The following is a 25876-nucleotide window of genomic DNA, read 5'->3' as shown; positions in this document are numbered from 1 at the left end:
CTGGCACTGCCAGCCAGGAGCCAGCAACTCTCAAACTAATCAATCAATCAATCCGTTTGCACTTTTGAAATCTTAGAGCCAGCAGCAATCATAAAATAAACCCATCCTATCAGCTAAGTAAGGTATTCTGATTTCTCGGGGAGCTTGAAATGATCAGGCTTCACTTTCTGCACTGAGGTTAGTTTCAGTCTGCAGTTCAGATCTAGCTACCTCACACCACTCTGTATTTTGACGGTGATCCACTCAACGAGATGATGTGTTCATGAAGCTAATGGGGGAGCAATGCAACTCAGGCAACCACACTTGGATATGAGCTTGGATACTAGTTGAACAACGCACTGCCCCATTGTGTGAAGTTACTGTATTACTTGCGCATAATGGGACAGCACGGTGGTTAGCATTGCTGCCTCACAGCACCAAGGAGCCGGGTTCAATTCTGGCGATGGGTCACTGTCTGTGTGGAGTTTGCACATTCTCCCTGTGTTTGCGTAGGTTTCCTCCAGGTGTTCCAGTTTCCTCCCACACACCAAAGATGTGCAGGTTAGGTGCATTGGCCGTGCTACATAGGCCCTAGTGTTAAGGGGTTAGCAGGATAAATATGTGGAGTAACGGACGTAGGGTCACAGTGGGGCTGTGGTCGGTGCAGACTCAATGGGCCAAGTGGCCTCCTTCTGTACTGTAGGGATTCTGTATTTAACAGTAATTGTATTTGCCTGACCATAATTTTTTTTACAGGAAAAATAGGGCCAATTTATTTTGAACTCTGTTTTCTTTCCTCCACTTGGAGATGGAACTCTATGTAGAAATGTGCATGAGTTCATTTCCATCAGATTTAGCTCCTGATCTACGGACGCCGGGTGAGGAGAGGGGAGGGGAGGGATGGCGACCTCCTCGCGAACCTGCTCCTGGGCCTGGCGGTGTCCCTGGAGAGGGAGCATGCGGTGTCCGCAGATGCAGTTGACACCTTCCGCGCCCGTTGGGCACCACAGAGTCTAGGATGTATTATTGATCCTAATAATCACATTTTAATTTGATTTTTTCGAGTTTCCTTTGTTCTTTGATTTTGTTCAGGCTGTTCCCCTTCCTTTTGAGAAGTTGCCCCTTTTACTTCGCCCTGATTTAACTTGAGTTTGTTTATTTGGTTTGACATTAAAAGAGGCCAACTGTTTTTGAAGATCATCACTAATTTTATTTGTGGACCCTAACTTGCTTCTTTTTAAAGATGTCCTCCAGTAAAATGGAATTGCAAATAATATCTTACAAATCTGACCTGCGAGCCACACGTTCTGACCAAAGGGAAGCTGCAGCATTATTTTAAACTATCGGCTTGTGTCTATCACCATGTTGTCAAAACTAATTGTGCTGATTGAGACAATAAGCAGTGATGTTTAGAAAAGGCATCCTTTTCTAAGGTGGGCTGCTTGATGGACTAATTTGTCATGAGTTCAGACTTGAATTATTTATCTAACTTTAAGTCTATATTTTTAACCTATTCTGTCTCTGTAGCCTCTTCTATGCTTACAACCCTCTGAGACGTTTGCATTATGACAATTCTAGTCTCTCTGTATCCCCGAATGTTAACATTCCATCATTGTTGACTATGCTTTCAGCTTTTCAAGCCCATTCTGGAAGTCCTCCCCTAAATCTGTCCACCTTTCCCTCTCCCTCTCATGCACTCACACTCACATTCTCACCCTCACACACACACACTCTCTCTGACCTCTACAAGTATAGAACGCAGACTTAAATCAACACAGACGTTCAGGCTGAAGTGCTTAGACAATGCTGGCACGGTTGTTTCCTGTGTTTCCCTTCTTAGTTTATTTTCTTTACTATTTTGTGGGATGCGGGCATCGCTGGCAAGTCCAGCATTTGTTGTCTATCCCTAATTGCCCTTCAACTGAGTGGCTTACTCAGCGGTTTCAGAGGGCAGTGAAGAGTCAACCATGTTGCTGTAGATCTGAAGTCACATGTAGGCCAGAGTGGGTACAGATGGCGGATTGCCTTCCCTCGAGGACATTAAGTGAACCAGATGGATTTTTAGGACAATCAATGATCGTTTCATGGTCGCCATTAATGAGATGAGCTTTCAACTCCAGATTTATTTAATTGAATTTAAATTCTACCAGCTGCATGGTGCGATTTGTACCTGTGCCCCCCAAGAGCATTAACCTGGTCCTCTGGGTTAAGAGTCCAATGATGGTACAACTTACACCATCAGTAGGATGTATCTGAGCTCTCCATTCCCACTGCAGCAAATTCTCCCAGTAACATTTTTTGCAACAGATTAGTTCTTTAGTTTTATAAGTAGAAGTGCATTGTATTCACAAACTGGGATTCAAAAACACATCATGGGCTTTTAATTGAATCTGAGCTGGCAATCAAAACTGGGTATTAGTCATGACTCTTAGTGTTTAGTAAATTCAAACTACTAGAGTGTCACAGAGAGGACAGAGCAAGTTACAGCATGTTTCAGGTACTGAGCCCAAGAAAAGCAATGAGAATTACCCCATTTTCTGCTTTTGATCAAAACTAAATCCATTTAATCTTGATTTTAAGTCTATATTTGTTACTTATTTAAAAACCCTGAAACAAGAGGATCATCTTGTAGAATTTTAGAATAGGGTGTGCTTGAAAATAAGTAGCTTGTGGATTTTCTACAGTACATTATCTGAAGCAAAAAATTTAGTTTCTAGGTAAAATTTCTGCTTTATCCGTTATGAGGAGTGACATTTAACTAAAATTTATTGAAAATTGTTGGAATCCGTTAAGAGGATTATAGCAAATCTGTGTGATCATTCTGAGTCAACATGGTTTTATGAAAGGGAAGTTATATTTGACTAATTTATTGAAGTTCTGTGAGGAAATAATAAGTGGTGTTTTAAAGGGGAAGCTGTGAACGTGCTGGATTTAGAATTCAGAAGGTATTTGACAAAATGTTACATTGAAGGTTTCAGAGTTCATGGTGTCAGGAGTTACATATTCGCATGGTTAGAAGATTGGTTAGCTAACAGGAAGCAGAGAGTAGGGATAAATGGGTTTTTTCAGGTTGGCAAGATATGATGAATGGAGTGCCAAAGGGATCACGATGGCACATTGGTTAACGCTGCTGCCTCACAGCGCCAGGGACTCGGGTTCAATTCCTGGCCTGGGTCACTGTCTGTGTGGAGTTTGCATGTTTTCCCCATGTCTGTGTGGGTTTCCTCCAGGTATTCCGGTTTCCTCCCACAGTCCAAAGACATGCTAGTTAGGTGCATTGGCAGTGCGAAATTCTCCCTCAGTGCATTCGAACAGGTGCTGGAGTGTGGCGACTAGGGGATTTTCACAGTAACTTCATTGCAGTGATAATGTAAGTCTACTTGTGACACCAATAAATAAATTTTAAACCTTTTAGTATTGGGGCCTCAACTATTGACAATTTCTTTCAATAACTTGGATGAAGGAGCCAGATGTATGGTTGTTAAATTTGATGACACCCAAAATAGATAGCAAGTAAGTTGCGAAGAAGATATAAGGGCCAGAATTTTACCACCCTGCCCGCCACTGAATCAGAGCAGATGAGGAGTGGACAGTGGGAAGGCCCATTGACCTTGGATGGCATTTTATGGTTTCGGTATGAACAAGGCCATAAAACCCCGCCCCAGGAGTGTGCAAAGGGACATATGTAAAGTAGGTGGGCAAAAGTTCAGCAGATGGAATATAATGTGGGAAAATGTGAATTTGTCCACTATGGCAGGAAGAATGAGAAGCAACATGTTATTTAAATGGAGAGAGCTTGCAGAACTTTGTGGTACAGAGGGATCTGGATTTCCTGGCACATGAAGCAGGAAAGGTTAGTGCACAGGCACAAGTGATTAGGATGGCTAATGGATTGTTGTTGTTCGTTGCAAGGGGACTGCAATATAAAGGTAGGGATATTTTTCTACAGTTGTACAGGGCCTTGGTGAGACCACACCTAGAGTACTTTGTACAGTTCTGATCCCCTTAATTAACAAAATATGTAATTTGCACGAGAAGCAGTTCCGAGAAGATTCACTCAACTGATACCTGGGATGGCGTGGAGTTTTCTTATGAGGCAAGGTTGGACAAGCTAGGTCTGTATCCACTGGTGTTTAGAAGATTGAGATGTGATCTTATAAGATCACATAAGATGCTGGAATAATATTTCCCCGAGTGCGTGGGACTTGAACTAGGGGACACAGTTCAAAAATAAGCAGCCTCCTGTTTAAGATGGAGAAAAGAAGAAATTTATTTCTGAGGGATGTAAATCTTTGGAACACCCTTTCCCCTGGGAGTAGTGGAGACAGGGTCAGTGAATATTTTTAAAGCAGAGGTAGACAGATTCTTGATTTTAAAAAGGGGAGTTGAAGGTTACTGGAGGTGGGCAGATGTGGAGTTGAGGTCACAGTCAGACCAGGCATGATCTTGCTGAATCGCAGGGCAATCTTGAGGGGCCGAATGTGCTACTAATTTGTATATTCATGTGTAACCTGAATTACTGTAGTGGTTTTCCTTCATTCAATCTTAATGACTTTGCTCATTAGTGTGAAATTACAGGCCATTTTATTCTGTAAGCACATGCTGGCCAGAAACAAGATGAGACTCTCCAAATTCACTGATGTGGTGCCATTGTGTCGGGGGTGGATTTGATCCCAACCTTGTTGTGCCACCCAGTTTCCCCATCTATAAATGTCACAATTGCATCTCTTTGTCAATTTAAGTACTTTTCTGTATGAGGGGAGAGCTGTACCTTCCCTCGTCTACAAGAGATTCCTCCCGGTGCACCAGTTTCCTTTCATAGTCCAAAGATGTGCAGGTTAGGTGAATTGGCCATGCTGAGTTGCTCCTTAGTGTCCCTAGATATGTAGACTAGGGGAGTTAGCAAGGTAAATGTCTGGCAGGACAGGCAGGGAGGTGGGCAGGCCTGGGGGGTCAGGTGCTATGTCAAGAGATGGTGCAGACATGATGGGCCAAATAGCTTCCTCCTGCACTGTAGGGATTCTACAATCTGCAGCTTTTTGATTGACCACCCTATGAATAAACTTGGATTCTAGCAAACTTATCTGTATTTGAATAAGATGACATTTTCTCCTTCCCTTACCTCAGCCTTTTTCCCCCCCACTTGCCCCAAACCTGTGTTCTTTGGTTCCCAGCCCTTTAATCACTGGAGATAGTTCCTCTCTATTAACTCCATCAAAACCCTTTATGATTTTAAATGCCTCTGATTAAATCTACCCTTGGCCTCTATTTTAAGAATAATCTCAGCTCCTCAAGTCTCTCCATGCATCTTCAATCCCTCACCAAGAATTGCAGTAGCCAGATCTGGAGAAACTCCTTCAGCTGATGCCTAATCAACGTAGCTTTCTTGCGTTTGTACTTTACCCGTGCCTTTATTTATAAATCTAAGGACCTTGAATGTTTTTTAACAGCCTTATTGACTGAAGATTTATTTTCTGCAGTGAGGCCAGCCAACGTGCTAACAAAGAGAGGAGCGACAATGGGATTGTTATGTCTATGTATTGCCATTTGAGTATATTGGACAGTTCGCATTGTACGACCAGGAAGCCTTTTTTTCCCATTATAAACATGTCCATATCAAGTTGCACTGTAACAAAAGCAAAATGCTGCAGATACTAGAAATTTGAAATAAAAACTAAAAACTCTGGAAATACTCAACAGGTCTGGCAGCTTCTGTGGAGAGAGAGCGCAACGTGGAGCTAATGGTTCAGGTCAAGGACCTTTCTTTGGAGCTGGTCGTTGAGTGTTTCCAGTACATTCTGTTTTTATTTCAAGTTGTGCTGTGTTGGGCTTGATTAACGTGTACAGGGCCACGGTGCAAATTGTTCATTAGTGTCACAATTTGTAGGAACTTATCTGCCCACCTTCAATATTTTCCACTGCAATTCTCTCGGTCCAGTCAGTTGAAAAAAAATGCTTTCTTCTACTGTTTACAGAACCGGTACAACCAGGCAAAGTTGAGTGTCCATGATCGCTCACTAAAGGTGGCAGCTGTTGTGGAGAGTCTTGAACGAGAAATGGAACTTCTCTGTCTCACTGGAGTGGAGGATCAGCTACAAGCAGATGTGAGACCAACCCTGGAGATGTTGAGAAATGCTGGAATAAAGGTCAGAATTTATATAAATGTCTTTATTGCTTATTTGAGGATATTGTAGTGAAAAATATTGAAGGATGTGAATGAAATGAAAAATCTGTCTGTGTTTTAATAAATACAATGCCTATCCCATTTCCCCATTCCATGTCCTCTATCACATAACATGGCCCAGCCTTGTCCCATACGACAAGAAACCTTGATTATCTAACATCCCCCTTCACCACTGACCCCAACTGAAACAGTTCCCCCACATACAACATTATTAAACTCCATGTTCTCAACTTGAAACCCCTCTAAGTTCTTGCCCTACTCTTCACACTGTGATTTGATTTGATTTATTATTGTCACATGTATTAGTATACAGTAAAAAGTATTGTTTCTTGCACGCTATACAGACAAAACCTAGCGTTCACAGAGAAGGAAACCAGAGAATGCAGAATGTAGTGTGACAGTCATAGCTAGGGTGTAAAGAGAAAGCAACTTAATGCGAGGTAAGCCTATTCAAAAGTCTGACAGCAGCAGGGAAGAAGCTGTCCTTGAGTCGGTTGGTATGTGACCACAGACTTTTTCCCGATGGATGAAGGTGGAAGAGAGAATGTCCGGGGTACGTTGGGTCCTTAATAATGCTGGCTACTTTGCCGAGGCAACGGGAGGTGTAGACAGAGTCAATGGATGGGAGGCTCGATTGTGTGATGGATTGGGCTACATTCATGACCTTTTGTAGTGCCTTGCAGTCTTGGGCAGAGCAGGACCATATCAAACTGTGATACAACCAGAAAGAATGCTTTCTTTGGTGCATCTGTAAAAGATGTCCCCCAGCTTTGTACCCCTGCACATGTTTTGGTGCTTTGACATTTTCTGCATCCCTCAAGGCTTGGCCACAGACTCTTCAGCTATTTTGCTCCATTTTGTGAAACTCCCTATCCATGAGCCCCATTAGCTCATTCCAGCATTAAAAGACTTATCAAAATCCTTTTTCTTTTAACATAGTTTTTCGATTGCCCCTCCATTGCTCATTTTAGATGTATAGGACTTGGGGACCTAATACTAAAGGCAAGTTTACTAATGCACATAATTGCATCCATCACATAACTGTGAAGTGTACTGTGAATCATTGTTGGCAATATAAGGAAAATGTTCCATGATAAATTAAGTACTCTTTCTTTCACTATTTTTTAACGTAAATTAAGGTAGATTTTAATTAATTGAAGTCACATAATTGAAAAACATCACTGGCTCTGATTTGATAGAGGGCCAAGACTGAAGATCACTTAATGAGAAAGATGTGTATTCAATCGTACCTATTCAAAGTTGAATTAAGTGAAGTGTATGCATAATTGTCTCCATGCAAATGTCACAATCACCTCTCTTTGTAGATTTTAGTCATTTTCTGTATGAGGGAGGAGTGTATAATTTCAGCAAGTGGATTAATTTGTTACTTTGTTGGGTGAACAGCATAGTAAAGACATGTTTTGTTTTACATATGTTTACTGAAAATAACATTGAATGTGATTTTAGTCGCTAGATAGGTACTTACAAAGTGTGGTCTTGACAGTTTGTGCCCTGCTCGTTTTGCTAAATAAGTTTATTTGACACAAGTAGGCTTATTTTAACACTGCAGTGAAATTACTGTGAAATTCCCCTAGTTGCCACACTCTGGTGCCTGTTCGGGTCAATGCACCTAACCAGCACGTCTTTCAGACTGTGGGAGGAAGCGGGAGCACCCGGAGGAAACTCACGCAGACATGGGGGAGAATGTGCAGAGTCCGCACAGACAGTGACCCAAGTCGGGAATCGAACCCAGGTCCCTGACGCTGTGAGGCAGCAGTGCTAACCACTGTGCCACCCATTTTGAAATGAGTTATTGTATCCTCTCAGCCTTTCAGCTAAGATCAGGCGTCAGATCAAGCCCAAGATCAGGTGCAATGCCTTTTCTTATCAGCTTGGATCTTATGTTGTCTGTCTTGTGGGGACTGTGAATTGGATTCAATCTGAATTGGTTTTTGGAACAAGCAAGGAGATGGATTCCAGTCTGCCCAATCCACTCTGTGCATTGGCTTTGTAACTTTAAGAATGGAATTAAAATCAGGGAAAAATATCTGCTTGAACAGTTTATCTGCATAAATGTGTTCTTGCTATAGTAGTGATTCCAGGACCATGTGGTAGGCAAACGACATCATAGGTTTGAGGGACTTTTAGTATTTATGACCTTCAGAATATGTGGGAAATGGCACTTCAATCTTCTGTCGAAACATCTTTGCATTCACTCTCTGTTTAAGGAACTGCCCATTTTGCATCCACTAGCCATCAGATCAAGTTGTATCTTGGTGATTTTATGTTCCAAAGACTTTATGACCTGGAAGAGTTCAAAAATGATGTATTTTGCAAAACACCTTTTTCAAAAAAAGGAACCTTTTTCCCCCAACCATACTAATCAGAATTCTGGTATCACTAACTGAAAATGGCAGTAAAATGGACAATGTAGAATGGAACTCCTCCGACATAGAGCAGTTTGTGCTGCTAGTAGTGTGTATAGGAATTAAAGTAGTGCTGTTCTTGTAAGCAATGATTGCTGAATCCCTAAAGTAATTGTGTCTGCAGAGCTATCCTGTGCTTTTTCCTCTACTAGAATTTACTGGTTGTGTGTGTGTGTGTGTGTGTGTGTGTGTGTGTGTGTGTGTGTGTGTGTGTGTGTGTTATCAGGTTGCATAAAGCAGATAGAGAAGCAAATTGACCCCATCTCCAGCCCACCACCAAACATAGCATGTAATTCCACAGAATCGGTACAAGTAAGCAAAGCTGAGTGTCCACAATTGCTTGCTAAAGGTGGCAGCTGTTGTGCAGAGTCTTGAACGAGAATTGGAACTTCTCTCTGGAGGACCCCACTAACTTTTAAATGGCAATTGCTGAGTACAAATCCTGAGTTGAATTTGCCTCTTCGTCCTTAGTTAGAGCAGAAATCTCTTTTCAAAGTCTGATCAGCATACATGCATCTTAATGGGAACCTTTGCTTATAATTTTCTTCCAGATATGGATGTTGACTGGAGATAAGCTGGAAACTGCTACTTGCATTGCAAAAAGCTCTCACCTGGTGTCAAGGAATCAGGATGTACACATCTTCCGTCCTGTAAGTGCAACTGGCTCAAATCCTGAGAGATTTCTCTTAGATGATCTGAAGAATGTTTGTTTTTTAAATTTTCTGAACAAATATTCTTCCACATATCATGTAATGAAGACCTCCAGCAAGCTGCCTGAAAGTAGTCCTGTGATGACAAAATATGTCATTAATGGCATGATTGTTTTAATAGCACAAATGTGGAGTTGTAGCTGAATTTTATTGAATATAAAGACTTAATATCTTGCTAATACAGTGAAGCCTGCTTACATGAATGAGCCAGGTAAACTAATAGCCTGTTTAATGAGTTAAATTTCTCTGCACAGATTTTGTTCTTATGATTCCCCATGTTTTCCAGTGTGAATTTGATATCCCCTATTGTTTAGCTGCAATATCCTATTGCATTGTAACCCACAGGAAAAGCACTCTTTCTTGGTTCCTTTTAAATGGGAAACTGGATCTTTAATACATATTGAGCTACTGAGTGAACTACAGGGTGGCACAACGGTTAGCACTGTTGCCTTACATAGCCCCTGACCTGGGTTCAGTTCTGGCCCTGGGCGACTGTCTGTTTGGAGGAGTTTGTACATTCTCCCTGTGTCTGCATGAGTGCTTCAGATTCCTCCTGCTGTCCAAAGGTGTACAGATTTGGTGGATTGGCCATGCTCAGTTGTCCCTCAAGATGTGTTGGTTAAATGGATTAGTAGGGTGGGTATGTAGGGTTATGGGGGTAGAGCCTATTTGGGATGCTCTGTCAGAGGGTCAGTGCAGACTCAATGGGTGGAATGCCCTCCCGCAATATTGGGATTCCATGAATAGCTTCTGTGAAATCTGAACAACGTTAGAAATTCCTTACACTGTAATCAAACCCAAGACCAAACCTATTTGTACAAATAGTATTAACATGACCTTAAATTGCCAAGTTTCCAAAATGGACAATCATTTAGTGTTAAACTTTCACTGAAATTCTCCTTGCAAGCAGTAAAATAGTGCAATTATTTCAAATAGCATCAAATTGTGTTATATTAAAACTAATGCAATTTTTTGAAAACCTGGTTTAATTATTTCAATTTCATCTAGACAGAATTACTTTTTTGATATTTTGGCTATTATTTTAAAAGATTTCAGCCAGTGTAACAAGCCTAGCTGCACAATAGGCATCATTCGAATTCCCAGTGTATTTGGCCTGGAAATTTTGTTTTACCTACTGGCATCAATTTCCTAGGAGTAGCTTAAATATTATTAGTTCATTACTTATATGCTATTTGTTTCGTATAGAAAAAAAGTGCTTTTGTTTCAATATTGAAAATGCCATATAGGAGATGACACAGATTGTGGTGAGTTGATGTTGCCCAGAGAGAAGTTGAGCCACGCAGATTAATACTTGCATCTCAGCGGGAAGGCAATGCTTTCAGCAGGGGAAGTGAGAAGAGGAGAGTGGGGGCAGGGCACCGGGTTTGGGGGTGGGGGGGGGAGAGAGCGGTGGGGGGATTGCTAGTACATCGATAAAAATCTGAATGTAGAACAGAAAGAAACCTTCCATTTACTAGAGGGTATCAGTGAGTCAGCTCCTGCACAACTGGGGAAAACTCAAAGCTGCTGCAATGGGCTGGATGTATCTGAAGACCTTTGCTTATCCAATACCCTGAACAGACTTGCTTTACGTGACTAGGCAACTGAAAATAACATATAATTTGAGGAAATAACATTTTTCTGTTGCACCCATTTGAAATAAAGGAAACAAGATTTGTTTTTTAAAAAAGAAAGTTAATTGAAGCAGTAGAAAACTTTGCTCCAAATTGTGAAATACCCACTGAATATGATGATGGCCATGATTTTTATATTTGCATTGTAGTCATTTTTGTTTTGTTTGTCAATAATTTGATCTAAAGTGGGTGACACAGTGGTTAACACTGTAGCCTCAAAACACCGGGGACTCACGTTCGATTCCTGCCTCAGGGTCACTGTCTGTGTGGAATTTTGCATGTTCTCCCCAGGTCTGCGTGGGTTTCCTCTGGGTGCTCTGGTTTCCTCCCACAGTCTAAAGATGTGTAGGTTAGCTGGATTGATCATGCTAAATTGCTGCTTAGTGTCCAAAAATGTGCAGGTAAGGTGGATTTGCAAAAGTAAATAAGCAGGGTTACAGGAATAGGGCAGGGGTATTGCGGGGGTGGGGGAAGGGGTGTGATGTGGTGAGCTTTGGTAAGATGTTCGTTCGGAGAGTTGGTGCAGACTCAGTGGGCCAAATGACTTGCTTCTGCACTGCAGGGATTCCGTTGTGATTCTTCTATCTAAATTGACTAAGTTTTATTACTAGTTTTGCTTCTCTGGTCAGAATGTGCATTTGTTGCTTTGTTACCTGCTGGCATCACATTATCTTTATGGAATAAGTGAATGAGAGGTTTGTCCTTGCAGGTAATGAATCGTGGTGAAGCTCATTTGGAGTTGAATGCTTTCAGACGGAAACATGACTGTACCCTGGTTATATCAGGAGATTCTTTAGAGGTAACAACTTACAATTTTCCAAAAAATGCTACACAAAGATGATATTGGAATTCTGGAGTATTAATGTGACAGCGAACATTTTAGTTAGTGGGAATTTTAAAGATTCCTAATTAAGAGAGCATGGTGGCACAGTGCTTAGCATTGCTGCCTCACAGCTCTGGGGACCTAGGCTCAATTCCCAACTTGTGTCATTGACTGTGTGGAGTTTGCACATTCTCCCCATGTCTGTGTGGGTTTCTTCTGGGTGCTCCGGTCTTCTACCACAGTCCAAAGATGCAGGTTAGGTTGATTGGATAGGCTAAATTTACCCTTTATGTCCCAGGATGTGATAGGTTAAAGGATTAGAGCCTGAATGGGATTGTTGTCGGTGCCGACTTGATGGGCCGAATGGCCTCTTTCTATGGTTTCTGTGGTTTTTATTAATAATAATTGCATAACTTCTTTATGGTCTACAATTAACCACATTTGAATAGTCTTTTTGCAGAGCACTCTCCTGACAGTGATCTAATTCTGGCCTTTTGGGTGACCCCGATTGGAACTGTTCACCATTGGTGACCTTGCCTCCTCCAGCTACCAAGGCCTGGAGATTTGGGTCTCCTCCCTTTGCCTCTTCATCTGTCTATCACTTTTTCCTCTTTTGAGGTGTTCCTTGAAGCTATCTCTTTGACCAAACTGACCATCTGCTCAATGTGGCTCAGTGTCAAAATTTTGTTCCATAATATTCCCTTGAAAGCACCTTGCAACCGATTATTATGTTAAAGACAAGATATAAATATAAGTTGCTGTTACAGTATTTGGCATCATAATTTTTTTATTTTCAGTATCAGTGGATTGGCCACGCTAAATTGACCCTAGTTTTGGGGGGGTGGGGATTAGCAGGGTAAATATGTGGGAGATATGAGGATAGGGTGGGGTTGTTGTCAGTGCAGGCTTGATGAGCCGAATGGCGGCCTCCTGTACTGTAGGGGTTCTATGATTGTATTCTATGAATTCTTAATGAAAGAGTTTAGACAAACTAACTTCTGAAAAAAATCAATATTTCTCCTGTGTTTTCCCCCTCCTCCCATAAATGTTTGTAAATACTGTTGCAAAAAGCTAATTGGGATAGGTACTTTAAAATATTTTTAAATGGAGTAAGGACAGTGAACTGGAACTGTTTGGATAGCTCTGAGTGTCAGTGTAGGCATGATGGACTGTGCTCTAAGACTCTATGGTAGCTGAATTCGATGTCAGAGTTAAACAGCACTTGATAGTTGAGATTCATTGAAATGGTTAAGTGAAGACAAAATTCGAGATACTCTTGAATGCAATTAATTGATGTGCAATTCTGAGACTATTCTTTCATTGAAAAGGATCAATTCATGTGATTCTGGCTATGTGCATGCGGCAGATCTGTCACATAAGGGGCAAACAGCTTCTCACAAAAAATAACTACCATCCCTTCACTTTCTATAATCTACTAAAGGAATCCTGCAAGATAACAATTAGAGTTTACACGTAGTGTTACAGTACATACAAACATATGAACTATGTAAGATTATGCCATTTGGCCCCTGAAGCCTGCGCCAACATTCAATAAGATCATGACTGATCTGTTTGAAACCTCAACCCCACATTCCTGCAGCCCCCCCACTCCCATAATCTTTCGCTGCCCTTGTTAGTCAGCAATTAGTTGTGTTCTCAGCCACATAATGAGACATTAAGGCAGATGAGCAAAAGCTTGGTCAAAGAGTTAGGTTAGGAAGAGAGATTTAGAGAGGACTGAAGGTCACCACTGCCAATGGAGGAGTGAAGGAAAGAGGAGATGCTCAAGGATCCAGAATTGGCAGAACACGTATTCTTTATAGGCTTGTAATGCTAGCAAAGATTGTAGATACAGGGAGAGGCAAGGTCAAGATCTTGTCTTTGTTCTTGAAAATATAGGCATTGTTGAAACAACTGATTTAAACTCTTTGCACTCAAGTATCACTATGCATTGATAATCCTAAATAGATGCTTGATGGATATTCTTTAAATATATTCCTGATCATTGTAGGGTTATTAGATTGTATTGATTCTTAAGGAACCTGCAAGAGTTCATTTTTTAAAAATATAAAATCTGCTTATAAATAAGCAGCAATCTTTCAAAATGAAGTAAAATTATGTTATTGTACTGGAAGCTAATTGATAATACTCTACAGATTCATAGACTTAATGCCAGGGTGCAACATGAGGTGGCATTTCTGTTTCTCCTTCTCTTAGAACATAGATGCGAAAATCTGCCTGCCTTTTCTACATTGAAGTATGGTGTAATAAGCATAAACAGCACTTTCTGGAAAACAAAAACACACTTTTTCATCACTGTAGGATTCTGACTTTATGACAATTGTTGGAAACATTGTCAGCCTACATATGGGATGTTGTATAAACTGGGCATATGTCATTCTTCAATTTTGCTTCATTTGTACCGTTTCAGGTTTGTCTGAAATATTATGAGCATGAATTTGTGGAACTTGCATGCCAGTGCCCAGCTGTTGTTTGCTGCCGATGTTCTCCCACCCAGAAGGCTCAAATTGTGAAGTTGTTGCAGCTGCACACAGGCAAGCGTACATGTGCAATAGGTAAGCTGGAATCATTCTTGTTTCTTTAGGTTTAAACCATGACCCCGAAGTGCATATTCATAACTTGATAACTTTGTGTGAGAGCTGGAGACAATAAGAGACGATTTGTCAAAACCTTGCATTCTCACTTTCAGGTTAGGAATTACATATACGTTGCAAAATTTTCATCCATTTGATTCTTATTCATGGATAGGAAATGTTAATGTTCTTTAGAATAGTCCTGGCAATCTGCGCCAGCCCTTTGCCATCCAGTCAGATGGGATGTCATTGGTGTTGGGATAAAAGATCAGCCATGATCTAGTTGAATGGCAGACCAGACTAATGGGGCCGAATGGCCTACTCTTATTTCCTATGTTCCTAGTGTGAATCTCAGCATTCAAAACTTTGGAGAACTGGGACCATGAAGATGGGATATTTCTGTTCATCGACCATGTGGACTTACCACAGAAAGGAAACATTTTTTTCCATTTTATCGCTTAAATAAAAACTAATATCTGTTCTTAGTGTGTGTTGTTAAAAGGAGTTGTTGTCAAGACCTCCCTTTATAGTAGTGAAGAATAGATGACTTATGCAAAACAAGCAAAGCAGCCGAATATCTTCTGCCTTCACTGGGAAGGCATCTTATGTTGAATATGGAAGTACAGCAGCATGTAGGGATCCCCAACATATTTACCCTCTGGAGTGAGGGACGACTCTGTTGGTTGGGCCTTATGAGCAGAATAAATCATGGCCAAAGACGTGCTGTAGGTTGAACTTGCTATCGGCAGAAGACCAATAGCTCACCCACACCTGTGACATGAGGATGTCTAGGAGCCAAACTGCAAGTTGACCAGGGTCAGAGTCGATAAATGGGAGATCCCCCCCGCTGACCAGAGTGCCTGGAGATGAGCAGCCAGGAAGGGTATGGAAAAAGCTGCATGAAAAATCAGTGACAGGAATGAAGGAAAAGGGAGATCGCTGGAAGGGAAAACCATGAATTGACTTCAGACCTATAATAATCTATTCATCTGTGCCAGCTGCAGTAGGGACTGCCACTCATGAATTATCCTGTACAGCCACAACAAACAGTGGTCAATCCACAAGTGATATACACCCTGGGCGCATTGAATTGTCTCCCACGATAGATGCCTATATTTTGCTTAGTAATTTAGCAATTTCCGCTAACAAATATAAAACTGCGCCAAAAATGGAATTTAGAAATAATAAGATAACTAGACCAAAGGTTTACAATGAGTGTATCCTTATTTTAAAAGAAATGTTTGAAATGTTGGTGGTGCATGTGTTTCTTCGTAATGTTAATGTGTTTGGAAACCCACAAGGTGGCAGTAATGCTGCTGTATAGGACAAGTGATCAAGAGCATTGTAGGAATTTCAGAATGCAATGGGCTTGTTTCATTGACCAGAGGCTTAGAAATTTCACAAGTGTGTACATGCACGTGTGTATGTGTTTGTGTGTGTATGCACGTGTCTGTGTGTAATAATATATATATATTCTATTTATATATGTGTCTTTATAAACCTTCCATAGTTGAAGATTAAGTCTATGTAAATTAACTATCTTCTTTGACTTTTGAAAAAGTTTATTTCCTTTTCAGGAGGGTTTGATGTTTGTTTAGATTTTTATTATCCTTAAGCAGCTAAATGAAAGATTTAACCAAGTAACGTATTTACTTTACAGGTGATGGAGGTAACGATGTCAGCATGATTCAAGCAGCAGACTGTGGGATTGGAATTGTGGGAAAAGTAATGACCTTTTGTGCTTATACTCATGACATGCCTTGTTTCATATATACAACTGAGCGATTTAAATCACAGGCTGTAGTTCTAAAACAAGTGAATTTAAAAAAACACAAACAGCCTCTGTTGTGCATCTTAAAAGAAATGTGCCCAGTTGTGGCGAATGAAATTTCATTGGGCTTGTTATAAAAATTGCTATCTCTAATCAAAAATTTGAGTTCCAATCTGCACAGACATCTGTCTTGGTGCCTTATTGCGCTGTAAATTACATTTAGAATAATTAAATAGAGTTACGTGGAATTTGCAGCACTGAAATAAGCCGTTCGGCCTGGTTAGTCAGCGCTGGCATTTATGATCCATTGTAGAACATAAGAAATAGGAGCAGAAATAAGAAATAGGCCAACTAGCCCTTCGAGCCTGCGCCGCCATTCAATAAGATCATGGCTGATCTGTCGTGGCTCAGTTCCACATTCCCACCCTCTCCCCATAACCCTTAATCCCCTCTCTTATCAAAAACCCATCAACCTGCTTCTTAAAAATATTTAGCGAGGCAGCCTCCACCACTTCAACGGGCAGAGAATTCCAGAGATTCACCACCCTTTGAGTGAAGAAGTTCCTCCTCAACTCTGTTCTAAACCGCCCCCCCTTTATCTTGAGGCTATGCCCCCTAGTCCTACTATCCTTTCTGAGCGGGAAGAGTCTCTCCACCTCTATCCTATCCATCCCATTCATCATCTTATACGTCTCAATGAGATCTCCCCTCATTCTTCTAAACTCTAATGAGTACAAGCCTAATCTATTCAGCCTCTCCTCATAGCTCAACCCCCTCAACTCCGGCATCAGTGTAGTAAACCTCCTCTGCACTCCCTCCAAGGCTAAAATATCCTTGCGTAAGTACGGCGCCCAAAACTGCACACAGTACTCCAGCTGCGGCCTCACCAATGCCCTGTACAGCCACAGCAAGACCTCCCTACTTTTATATTCAATCCCCCTCGCGATTGTAGCCTCCTCCTACTATCTCACCCGATCAACACATCCTTCTATTTCCTCTCTCACGCAATTATCTAGCTTCCCCCTTAAATGTATGTGTGATTTGCCTCAACCCTGGTACCACATTCCATCTGAGCAAAGCTTCCCCTGAAATCCCAACTGGATCTATTTCTGGCTATTGCATTAATCACCCCTGGGTTTGACAGAGGGTCAACTGGGCTTGAAGCAGTCAGCTCTTTTCTCTCCTTGCAGTTGCTGCCAGACTTGCTAAGATTTTCCAGCATTTTCTTTTTGGCCCCTAGTTTTGTTTCCACTCAAGTGGACAGATTTTTCTCTATGCCTCCCCTGCAACTTCATAATTTTAAAGACCTCTATCAGGCCCCCTCTGTTCTCCTCAACACCCCTCTCCCCATCCTCCCATAGACCTTCTCAAAGTCCCCAGCATGAGCAGCCTGATCTGACAGTTAAGACCTCTTCAGTTCCAACATCATCCTTGTAAATATTTCTTTTTTATTTTCTGCACTGCCTCGATGTCCATTTTCTCTTGCCCCTCCCACCTGACAAATGGGATCCTTACGTGCATCTGTGGATTTGCAATTTTCATACTTAAAGGGATCTTTCACCTGAAGCAGGTGGGCGCTCAGAATGGCATCAACCAGCTCAGGAAGTTAGTGCTTCTCCCAGATGCTTCCACCAGCTGGGGCCACTGAAGATTTCCCACTGACTGTCCTGTCGGTCCCACATATGCTTGTGATATCAGTGCTGAGGCTTTTCTCTCCACCTTGAATAAAGAGGCAGGGATTAAACAAAACCCCAATTTTGGCCAGTTGTGCTGCTAATAGGACCTTCCAGTCTTGGTGATTTCTATTGCGTTAAGTAGCTAACAATTATAGCATAGTTACTGCCAGTAAAATAGCATAAAGATGATGATGCAATTCTTAGTATATTTTATGTACTTATCTGAGAAAGCAACATTTGATACATTTTACTTTTATCCATGTTATAAGTCAGTGAGAGAAATGCAAAGAAACCACCATAGTTTTAGCAGTGAAATGTTATCATTTGAAGACTAAACTTTCAGTGAAAGTTAGTAGTAGTAGATTTCTTCTAATAGAGTAGCATGATTTCATTATTTGAGATGTTTCCTTACTATTCTGACAGCAGCTTTTTAATCAATATGTTTCCTTACCTTATAGTTTTTTACTTTTTTAATCTAGGAAGGTAAACAGGCGTCTCTGGCGGCAGATTTCTCCATCACTCAGTTTAAGCACATCGGCAGGTTACTGATGGTGCATGGTCGCAACAGCTACAAGCGATCTGCAGCACTTGGCCAGTTTGTCATCCACCGGGGCCTTATCATCTCCACTATGCAGGTAACTGCAGCCATTTTCGTTTATACACCCTAGCTTCCAAGTGGAATAATGAGTCCAAGCTGGAGGCTGTGTGCTGAGTTTTGAGGTATGCATAATATACATGGGCATCAGCCTATTACAGAAAGGATATTATTAAACTAGAAAGAATGCAGAAAAGATTTACCAGGATGCTACCCAGACTTGGTTTGAAAGTTAAGGAGAGGTTGGATAGACTGGGACTTTTTCTCGCCTGGAGCGCAGGAGGCTTACGGGTGATCTTATAGAGATCTATAAAGTAACAAGGGTCTTAGATCAGTTAGGTAGTCAATATCTTTTCCCAAAGGGAGGCAAGCCTAAAACTAAAGGGCATTGGTTAAAGGTGAGAGGGAAGCGATACAAAAGGGTCCAGAGGGGCAATCACCACAGAGTGGTGAGTGTCTGGAACAAGCTGCCAGAGGTAGTAGTAGAGGCAGGTACAACTTTGTCTTTTAAAAAGCATTTAGACAGTTACATGGGTGAAATTGGTATAGAGGGATATGGGCCAAATGCAGACAAATCGGACCAGCTTAGTGGTAAAAATTGGATGGCATGGACATATTGGGCCATTGGACCTCTTGCCATACTGTAAACCTCTATGACACAGTGGTTAGCACTGCTACCTGACTGCACCTGAGATCCGGATTCCATTCCATCCTTGAGTGACTATCTGTGTAGAGTTCTCGCCATATCTGTGTGGGTTTCCTCCCACAGTCCATAGATATGCGGATTTGGTAGATTAGCCATGCTCAACGTGCAGAGTTATGGGGTAGAGTGGGGAGATGGGCCTGGCAGGATGCTCTTTCGGAGAGTCAGTGTGGATTCCATAGACAGTATGGCCTCCCTTTACACTGTAGGGGATTCTATGGATCATATTTACAGCTCAGAAGAGCAGCAAAAGAGACAAGTTCAGAGAAAAGTTAAACATTCTAGCCAATGAAAGAATTAAGAAAAGATCTGGTTGAGGGAAGTTCAATAGGCCAGGAAGGGATTATTTATCCAATAACAAGTCCTCTCTTGTACCTTGTCAATAATGTGAAAGGGGTGTCAAAACAGCATTCCCAGATGCAGGAGCCACATTTGGATCTGGCAGTGACTTATGCAGAATGGAGAGTTCCTGAAGGGGTGAAGAAAGTGTTTTATATGAAAGAGAAAACTGAATTGGAAGTAATTTCAGCAATGAATGAGATTAAAACAGAAACTGCTGGATAAACTCAGCAGGTCAGGCTGTATCAGTAAAGAGAAACAGAGTTGATGTTCTAAATCAAAGTGATCCTTCTACAGAGTAAGAAATGGGAGTTCTGTTTGAGATTGGAGAGAATAGTAGGCTGATGGCTGCACCTTCACATTGTAAATGCTTTGACAAGTAAAGGATTGAATATAACCGTATTTCTCTGGCAAGATGCCCACTTTGGCTTTTGCGGTTTCCCATCAGTTGGCTAGACGGTAGTGTGTGTTGTAGAAGCGAGGTGGCTTCAATCCTCTTATTGACTGAAGTAGCTATCGGTGCCTGCTTCTCCTCCATACTCCATAGTGATATCATGGCATGAGCCATGTTAGCAATGCAGTTTCCCTCCAAGAACAATAAAAACCAAATGCATATAAATGTTGAAGAAAGATGATAAATATTTATAAATATACTTTTAAAACATGGGCCAAGTGCAGGGAAGTAAATAGCTCTTTAAAAAAAACAGTGCCTATACCATTAGCCAAATTATCATTCTGTGCTATTAAAGTTCTAACATTTTGGATTGAATTAACCTTTCAAAAATAACAGTGGCATTTGTGGATTAGTTTAGAACTCCCAAGGTGATGACCTGAGATTGAACTGTTTGCACATCTTGAATACGTAAGGGCTGTACTTGGAAGGAAATTAGTAATGTCTTTTCATAGAAATAGGGTGCTAGCGTACAATTTTACAAGGAGAAGGAACAGGGTATTTGGAAACCAGAGAGATGGTTATAAAAGATTCCAAGGCTTTCTTCTCAGAGAGTAGGGCCTGGTTGTATAAAAACAACTTAGTAGAACCAACACACAGGAAGATGGAATTGCACTATCAGTCTGAGTTATGTTAAAACAAACACAATTCACATAGTAATGAAAAGTACTGACTCCCTGACTAGCATTTGCCCTTTCAATCACTCTCAGAATATATCTGGTCCCTTGATGTTTCTAAGACTTTGCTCTGTGCAAACAGTGCCCTTTTGTCTCTCTCTCTCCCTCTGTTTCTGCCCCTCTCTCTCTCTCTCTACATTCAAAGTTAGTGCACTTCAAGCATCAGTTATTAGACACTGAAACATATCGATGTTATGGTATGTTCAGGCACTTTACAAGTGCACAGTAGTCTTGTTTTCGGCAGAGGGGAAGTTAGAGTTGATTTTGACAGTTTAAATGAAAGTTTGAACAGCAGTTTGAAATGAAAATAAAAGTTTGAACAGCAGTGGAAATGAGAGCTCTTTTAAGTGAGCTGAGAGGTGGGAGGGAGTTTTAGTGACAAGAGATCAAAACCAAAGAATGCAAAAGAGCAACAGTGATGTCTGGCTGAATAGTGTTTGGTTTCAGAAGCTGCAGCATAGACTGTGAAAGAGAAAGTGAGAGGAGGAACTTCAACTTTGAACTGAAACTGGACAACCAGGCCATTGGGAATAAACCCAAATATGTCACAGGGAAGATGGATCTTTACTTCCCTCCATCGCATTGTCTCCACTATGCAATCAAATAATATCCATCTGGCTGTTTTAGCCAGTTGCAAAACCCCTCTATGATGGCACCTAAACTATGAGAAAAGTGTGAAGCTGGCTTGATGCACATATGGAAACACAGAAAATAGAAGCAGGAGTAGACCATTTGCCCTGTCGAGCCTACTCCGCCATTCATTGTGATCATGGATGATCATGAAATTCAATATCCTGATCCCACCTCTCCATATTCCTTGATCCCTTTAACCCCTAATTTCTTAAAATCACATCTTAAGAACATAAGAAATAGGAGCAGGAGTAGGCCATCTAGCCCTTCGAACCTGCCCCGCCATTCAATAAGATCATGGCTGATCTGTCGTGGCTCAGTTCCACTTTTTCCCGCCCTCTCCCCATAACCCTTAATCCCCTTGCCTATCAAAAACCTATCTACCCGCGTCTTAAATATATTTAGCGAGGCAGCCTCCACCACTTCAACGGGCAGAGAATTCCAGAGATTCACCACCCTTTGAGTGAAGAAGTTCCTCCTCAACTCCATTCTAAACTGCACCCCCCCTGTCTTGAGGCTGTGCCCTCTAGTCCTACTGTCCTTTCTGAGCGGGAAGAGCCTCTCCACCTCTATCCTATCCATCCCATTCATCATCTTATATATCTCAATAAGATCTCCCCTCATTCTTCTAAACTCTAACGAGTACAAGCCTAGTTTATTCAGCCTCTCCTCATAGTTCAACCCCCTCAACTCCGGCATCAGCCTAGTAAACCTCCTCTGCACTCCCTCCAAGGCCAAAATATCCTTGCGTAAGTGCGGCGACCAAAACTTCACACAGTACTCCAGCTGCGGCCTCACCAGTGCCCTGTACAGTTGCAGCAAGACCTCCCTACTTTTATATTCAATCCCCCTCGCTATGAAGGCCAGCATCCCATTTGCTTTCCTGACCACCTGCAGGCTGGGTTTTTGCGACTCATGCACAAGGACCCCGAGGTCCCTCTGCACCATTGCATGCTGCAGTTTTTCGCCATGTAAGTAATAGTCCTTCCTACCATTATTCCTACCAAAGTGGACAACTTCACACTTGCTAACATTAAATTCCATTTGCCAGTTCCTGGCCCATTCGCCCAGCCTATCTAGATCCTTCTGCAGACTTTCCACACCGTCTGCACAATCTTGAGACATTCTCTATCTTTATTCAAATTGCGAATGAGGCAAGTCAAAATAACAGAATTCCTCTATTGTTGAATTTTGTTAGATTGACATTCCCGTAGCCAAAATAAAAAGACAGCATTAAGTGCACCTACAATACACGCCTTCACCATCATTTACAACCTTAGTGGCATGGTGGAACAGTGGCTAGCACTGCTGCCTCACAGCACCAGGGACCTGGGTTCGATTTCCAGCTTGGATCACTGTGTGGAGTCTGTATGTTCTCCCCATGTTTGCATGGGTTTCCTCCCACAGTCCAAAAGACGTGGTTAGGTGCATTGGCCATGCTAAATTCTCCCTCAGTGTATCCGAATAGGCCCCGGAGTATGGCGACTTGGGGATTTTCACAATAACTTCATTGCAGTATTAATGTAAGCCTGCTTTTGACATTAATAAATAAACTTTAAATCAATAAACATGCCTAGATATAATTGTGTCCAACTGATTAACTGCGTAGGGGCTGGAATCCATATTCATCTTGAAGATTGTGTCACTTTAATGCTGCCACCTTTGCAACTGGGAATGATATCTGCAGAATGTTGCTTCCATAGGTGTAATTGACTACTTTTGAAATGGTCCTGGTTATTATAGGACTTCTATCTGTACTGAGTATAGAGAAATGTGTTATTTAATAAAAGCTTTAAATGGATTAAAATTTATGCCAATTATACATATCAGATTATAACTTGCTCTGATTATCTTGTTGTTTTCCTTGCTGTTGATGGGGCCTTACTGTTGCTAAGTTAGCTGTGGTAATTGGTTGTTTAACGATGTGCCTACAGCTTTTATTTGCTGACAATTCACTGGATAAAAATATCCCAAATTATTAGTACTGATGCCTTTGAACCCAGGTTTTATCGCTTTTGGGCAGTTTGAGGCCTGTGATAACCTTTCTGGAGAAAAACTAGGTTACAGCTTACCAAGAGGCAATTTAGCACAACCGATCCACCTAACCTACACATCTATGGATTGTGGGAGGAAACCGGAGCACTCGGAGGAAACCCACACAGACACAAGAAGACAAGGGGGAAGTGATGACCTAGTGATATTATTGCTAGACTATTAATCCAGAAATTCATCTTATGTCCTGGGGGACCCAGGTTTGAATCCCATCACGGCAGCTGGTGGAATTTGAATTTAGTTTTAAAAATCTGGAATTAAGAATCTACTGATGACCATGAAACCATTGTCAATTGTTATAAAAACCCATCTGGTTCACTAATGTCCTTTAGGGTACGAAATCTGCTGCCCTTACCTGGTCTGGCTTACACGTGACTCCAGAGCCACAGCAATGAGGCTGAATCTCAACTGTCCTCAGGAACTAGGGATGGGCAATAAATGCTGGCCAGCCAGAGATGCCCATGTCCCACAAATTAATTTAAAAAAAAAGTTACCCAAGGCCGAAATTCACCTGGGTCCCTGGCGCTGAAACAGCAGTGCTAACTACCATGCCTCCCATGAAGAGTTCTCTGAAAAATTTACCCAGAGCATAGAACAACAGAGGAATCAGGAAGAGCAACACACTCAGATCAACACAAACAGGAATAAATAAAAGCGCAAGTATAAAAACATCTGCTCTCACTTTAAGACTGATGGTAAAAGCTGAGCAATAGGTGGCCTAGGGTCAGAATTCCCTCCAATTCCCTTTTATTCATGTGGAGAGATACCTGCTGTCTGCTCAGTATTCTGACATTCAGCATTCAGAGCAAGCACTCTGAAAGCTAGTGGCATTTGCTACCAAATAAACCTGTTGGACTTTAACCTGGTGTTGTAAGACTTCTTACAGTATTCCACCTGCAGAGGTACTATGCAGATGGAGAGAAGTCAAACTGGCTGCCCAGTTTCACTGTGGTACAGTGCCACTGTCCTACAGTTCGATGAGACACTGCACTGACCAATATCATTCATATCTTTAAACCAGGTAGTTACCATTCCTAGTAATATCCCTGCCCACCTTTTAATAATCATACACTTAAAGGTACTTTGAATCAGGAATTTAGTTTCAATGACATCCTAGTTCAGAAAATACTGCAAAAGAAATATCAAATGAGATTGAGATGAAATATTTCAATGTTGTAATAAAATTGTAAACATTCTATGTATAATGTGAAGCAACTTTCAATACCTTGTGCACTTGAAGCATTCCTTGATTTATTTTTAATAGTGATTTTACATATGTTCTCTTTCTCAGGCGATATTTTCATCAGTGTTCTATTTTGCGTCTGTTCCATTGTATCAGGGTTTCCTCATGGTAGGGTAAGTGGCATTGTGTAATTCCAAGAAGACCGTTTTCTAGGATTGCAGATATATAAAGCTTCATCTTGTTTCTTTTTTGCACACTTCCCAATCCGTGTTGCCTTGTAAATTTGACTTTTTGCTTGCTGTTCTAATAGGTATGCTACCATCTACACAATGTTTCCTGTTTTTTCTCTGGTGTTAGACCAGGATGTAAAGCCAGAAACAGCAATACTATATCCAGAACTTTACAAGGACCTCACAAAGGTGCGTGATATGTTTGAAGATTTAGGTATGTTATATTTGTTTTGATTTTGATTTTGATTTAGTATTGTTACATGTATTAGTGTACAGTGAGAAGTATTATTTTTTGTGTGCTATGCAGACACAGTATACCATACATAGAGAAGGAAAGAAGAGAGTGCAGAATGTAGTGTTATAGTCATAGCTAGGGTGTAGAGAAAGATCAGCTTAATATGATATAAATCCATTCAAAAATCTGGTGGCAGCAGGGAAGAAGCTGTTCTTGAGTCAGTTGATACTTGATCTCAGACTTTTGTATCTTTTTCCCGACAGAAGAGTGTATGTCCTGGGCATGTGGGGTCCTTGATTATGCTGGCCGCTTTTCCGAGGCAGCGGGAAGTGTAGTCAGTCAATGGATGGGAGGCTGGTTTGCATGATGGACTGGGCTTTATTCATGACCCTTTGTAGTTTCTAGTGATCTTGGACAGCACACACACGTCTTAAGACAACTCTATTAGATGTAATTATAGTTATAATATTTATCCACAAGTGAGCACAGCTACTAAATAATATATTTTTTTCAGGGGCGGTCATTATCCTTCAAGACGTTCCTTATTTGGGTTCTAATAAGCATGTACCAAGGTACGTCACAAATTTTACAGGCGTGAATAATGATCTGAATTAGTTTATAAATCCACATTTAACAGCTTGATAATCTTTAATTTGGACTCTAGTTTGGCAACTGGGCTGTTACTGATTATGATGGTGGCAATGGCTTGTAGTTAGAGCTAGTTTTTTTTGGTGCTTAAAATCGCCATTCTAAAAGTTTCTAATGAACGCAATTCACTGTCAAAATAAACGTTGTCAAAAATGCTAAATGTGTGTAAGTTTCCCTGAAAACTCCCATCCAAACTTTGATACAAAAACTTCCCCTAAAGCTAATGTTGCATTTAGGAAGCCCGAATTCACTTTGTTTTCCACCTATATTAAAAATATATATTTAATAATGTCAATAGGAGGTTTCCATTAACACTGCTATGACATTACTGTGAAA

At 41.2% G+C, this 25876-nt stretch overlaps 1 protein-coding gene across 1 annotated transcript in view; it reads left to right on the top strand.

Moving 5' to 3' along the window:
* The window catches only part of atp9b (ATPase phospholipid transporting 9B), a 290399-nt gene that overhangs the window by 258895 nt on the left and 5628 nt on the right, over positions 1-25876 (top strand). Inside the window, exons 19-27 of the mRNA XM_080193897.1 lie at positions 5955-6125; positions 9141-9239; positions 11643-11732; positions 14188-14332; positions 16011-16075; positions 18277-18432; positions 24536-24600; positions 24738-24846; positions 25407-25464. Of these exons, the coding sequence (XP_080050023.1) occupies positions 5955-6125; positions 9141-9239; positions 11643-11732; positions 14188-14332; positions 16011-16075; positions 18277-18432; positions 24536-24600; positions 24738-24846; positions 25407-25464 (958 nt within the window). The remainder of the gene's footprint in view (positions 1-5954; positions 6126-9140; positions 9240-11642; positions 11733-14187; positions 14333-16010; positions 16076-18276; positions 18433-24535; positions 24601-24737; positions 24847-25406; positions 25465-25876) is intronic.

This window comes from Carcharhinus amblyrhynchos, chromosome 8 (assembly GCF_965287045.1).
Source record: "Carcharhinus amblyrhynchos chromosome 8, sCarAmb.v2.hapA, whole genome shotgun sequence".
In the NCBI taxonomy this organism is placed as follows: domain Eukaryota; kingdom Metazoa; phylum Chordata; class Chondrichthyes; order Carcharhiniformes; family Carcharhinidae; genus Carcharhinus; species Carcharhinus amblyrhynchos.
The sequence above is the reverse complement of the archived record's forward strand: the minus strand, read 5'-3'. Positions and strand labels throughout refer to the sequence as shown.